The sequence below is a fragment of the Epinephelus moara genome, chromosome 21 (assembly GCF_006386435.1).
Source record: "Epinephelus moara isolate mb chromosome 21, YSFRI_EMoa_1.0, whole genome shotgun sequence".
Taxonomy (NCBI): Eukaryota; Metazoa; Chordata; class Actinopteri; order Perciformes; family Serranidae; genus Epinephelus; species Epinephelus moara.
The window spans coordinates 822,604-825,455 of record NC_065526.1 but is presented as its reverse complement, the minus strand read 5'-3'; the positions used below and the strand labels follow the sequence as shown (position 1 = coordinate 825,455).

Genomic DNA, 2,852 nt, shown 5'->3' with positions numbered 1-2,852 from the left:
GTGGTGCATCTTTAACATGCTGCTAACAAAGTTAATAGAAGCAGAGACAGAGGATTATTTGAATTTATAAATCTGCACAGGGGAACTCTGTGTGTGTGTGGGTGTGTGTGTGTGTGTCTGTGTGTGTGTGTGTGTGTGTGTGTGTGTGTGTGTGTGTGTGTGTGTGTATAATGAGCTGTCAGCAGGGTCGTCATGCAGCCTTCATTATTCTGTCGACACGCCTTGTACGGTAACTCAGCCTGTGTGTGTGTGTGTGTGTGTGTTGTCGTGGCCTGGTGCCAAACACACGGCGCCATTCTCAGAGTTCGATGATCTCACCTCAGCCCACCTCCAAACACACTGTGTGTACTCAGCAGTGTGTGTGTGTGTGTGTGTGTGTGTGTGTGTGTGTTACGTGTGCTTCAACATGTTTTATAAAAACCAGTTGTGTAAAAGTGAGTTTAAAAGAGAGCCAAAGATGGTGTTCTGGTCTGTTCTGGTTCCTGCAGCTGATTTTAAGTCGTTTGAAGCGTTTCGACTTAAAATAAACTGGGTCAGAACCTGAGGAGTTGGTTCCCAGCTGGAACAAAACAACCCAGCAGGGATCGTTTGCACAAAACACCTGAAGTTCAGACTTGTTTGCTGGATAAAAACAAAAATCTGTAATAACAGAACAAGTTTGGAGGTGAACAATGTGAGACGTCCAATCAGACTGAAGAATGAACTGATTAGGATTTTGGTGGTTGAAGGTCAAAGGTCAGTGTGACCTCACAAAACATGTTTTTGTCCATAACTGAAGAATTCAGACACTAATTCTGACCAAACTAGGGTAAAATACTGAAGGTCAAAAGGTCAAAGGTCAGCTTGACTGTGACATCATCATGTTTTAACGTCATATCTCAGGAACAGAAGGGGAGACATTTGGTCAGATACTGAATTGGTGACTCTAATCTTGAAACTGTGCTGATTGTATAGATCTTCTGTGTGTGAAGCATCCATGTTTTCACTGACATGGATGGAGACTGTCAGAGACACTGGACTGGTGGGCGGAGTCATACAACCACAGGGTGGACTGGTGGGCGGAGACATACAACCACAGGGTGGTGATCGTAGTTTGTGATTAAACTGTTTTTGTTTTGAGATTTTAACTCCAGCTCAGTTTATCATCAGGCACTGAAATGACTTTGTAATGACGAACAACAAACTGACAGCGAGTAGAACAGTTTTATTATCTCAATTATTCACAACTTGTTTATCACATCCAGAGAATAAATATTAATATCAAAGTAAGATGGAGACAGACGATCTGTTCAGACTGCTGCTGTTCTCAGGTCTCTGTTGACAAAAAGAAAACTGGTAGAAAATCAGAATACTGGCGACGCGTTCGCATGAAACTGCTTAAATATAAAGATTTAATAATGTGTAAAATATGAACGTATCATCAGCCATCCAAAGATCAGTGGAGTAATGATGAGCCGCCCTGGCTGCAGTTCCTCTAATGTCCACCAGGCGGAGCTGCAGGAAAAATATCTGCATTAAAGTGAATGAAAAAATCATTCACCGCAAGTCCAGGTTTCAGAGGATCCCTCAGGAACAACAGCGCCACCATGTGGTTAAAACTGTGGAGATCAGGTGATGGCGCTCGGGTGTAGCTCTGTGAGGATGATGTCACACCTCTGTCCTCGCCGTGGGACGCCATGGCTGATGTCGCCTCTCTGCTGATGTCACAAAGTGTCTGTGTTCAGACTCCCAGCAGGATCCCAGAGAACAGAGAGTCCTGCAGGACGCTGATGGACGAGCCGGTGGCGTTGTCCACAAACACTGACACGTACTCTCCAGCCTGCACACACACACACACACACACACACACACACACACACACACACACAGAGTCAGATTTTATCCAATCAACTTCAAAGTCAGTGTGTCCCTTTGAAAGACCCTAATGATGAGCAGTTGTTGACAGCTTTTGATTGGCCGTTGCAGGGTGCCACATTTCAGTGTCTCAAGTCACACAGGAAGTTGTTGTAACTTGACTTTACAGTGTTCAATCTGCCTTAAACTCCACATGCTGCACGAGTGGTGAAGCCTTCAGACACCTGCGTGTATATCTTTCATTTTTCATTTAGCGCCACAAAACTTACAGCGAGAAATCACACACGTCCATGTTTAGTACGCGAGGCAGCAAAAAGCGCTCTCTGTGAGATCTGGTGGTCGTACCTGTAGATAGAGCGTTCCTGTCAGTAAGATACTGAATGTTCCTCCAGCAGCTGCCACGCCCATCACTGACTCTACAGAGCTAACACACACACAAAAGCACACATGGCATGGTGTCAGTACACGGGTGCAGGTAAACACACAGGTGACTGACTGTCAGCTAATAGGAACAGAGGTAGAGTTTACTCACAGGTTGCTCTGGCAGAGTGACTCGATGCAGATGGCTGCTCTCACACTGTCTCTGAGTCTCACCTGGAGTCTGTCTCCTGACTCTGACACACACACACACACACACACACACAGATGAGCTAAAACATGTATTTTTATCTGTAGCTGTTTGTAAAGAGAGGATCACATCACAGGACACATCATGAAGTCTAGGTCGATGACGCTCAGTGACAACAGACCATCAGCTTTTAAAGTGGATGTGATGTCAGACTGAAGGTGTGGACGGAGCGTGGCGAGTCGACACTTCTGTCTGAACACAACATTCAGTCGTTACTGAGAAGCCCTTTTTAAACAGGAGTTGTGCAAATTTGCAGGAAAGCCCAATCAGTCTTTTTTCAGCATTGGCAGTATAAAAACAAAATCGGGGAGTGCAGCAAAATGCCGCCTACCTACTTTTGTTTATACAGAATGTGCCTTTTTCGGGGCAA

At 45.1% G+C, this 2,852-nt stretch overlaps 1 protein-coding gene across 1 annotated transcript in view; it reads right to left on the bottom strand.

The window, feature by feature from the left end:
• Positions 1-1,190: 1,190 nt before the first annotated feature.
• Positions 1,191-2,852, bottom strand: part of si:ch1073-184j22.1 (erythroferrone) — a 10,896-nt gene continuing 9,234 nt past the window's right edge. Inside the window, exons 5-7 of the mRNA XM_050075063.1 lie at positions 2,387-2,529; positions 2,200-2,278; positions 1,191-1,819 (exon numbers count right to left, since the gene is read on the bottom strand). Of these exons, the coding sequence (XP_049931020.1) occupies positions 1,721-1,819; positions 2,200-2,278; positions 2,387-2,529 (321 nt within the window). The 3' untranslated portion in view covers positions 1,191-1,720. The remainder of the gene's footprint in view (positions 1,820-2,199; positions 2,279-2,386; positions 2,530-2,852) is intronic.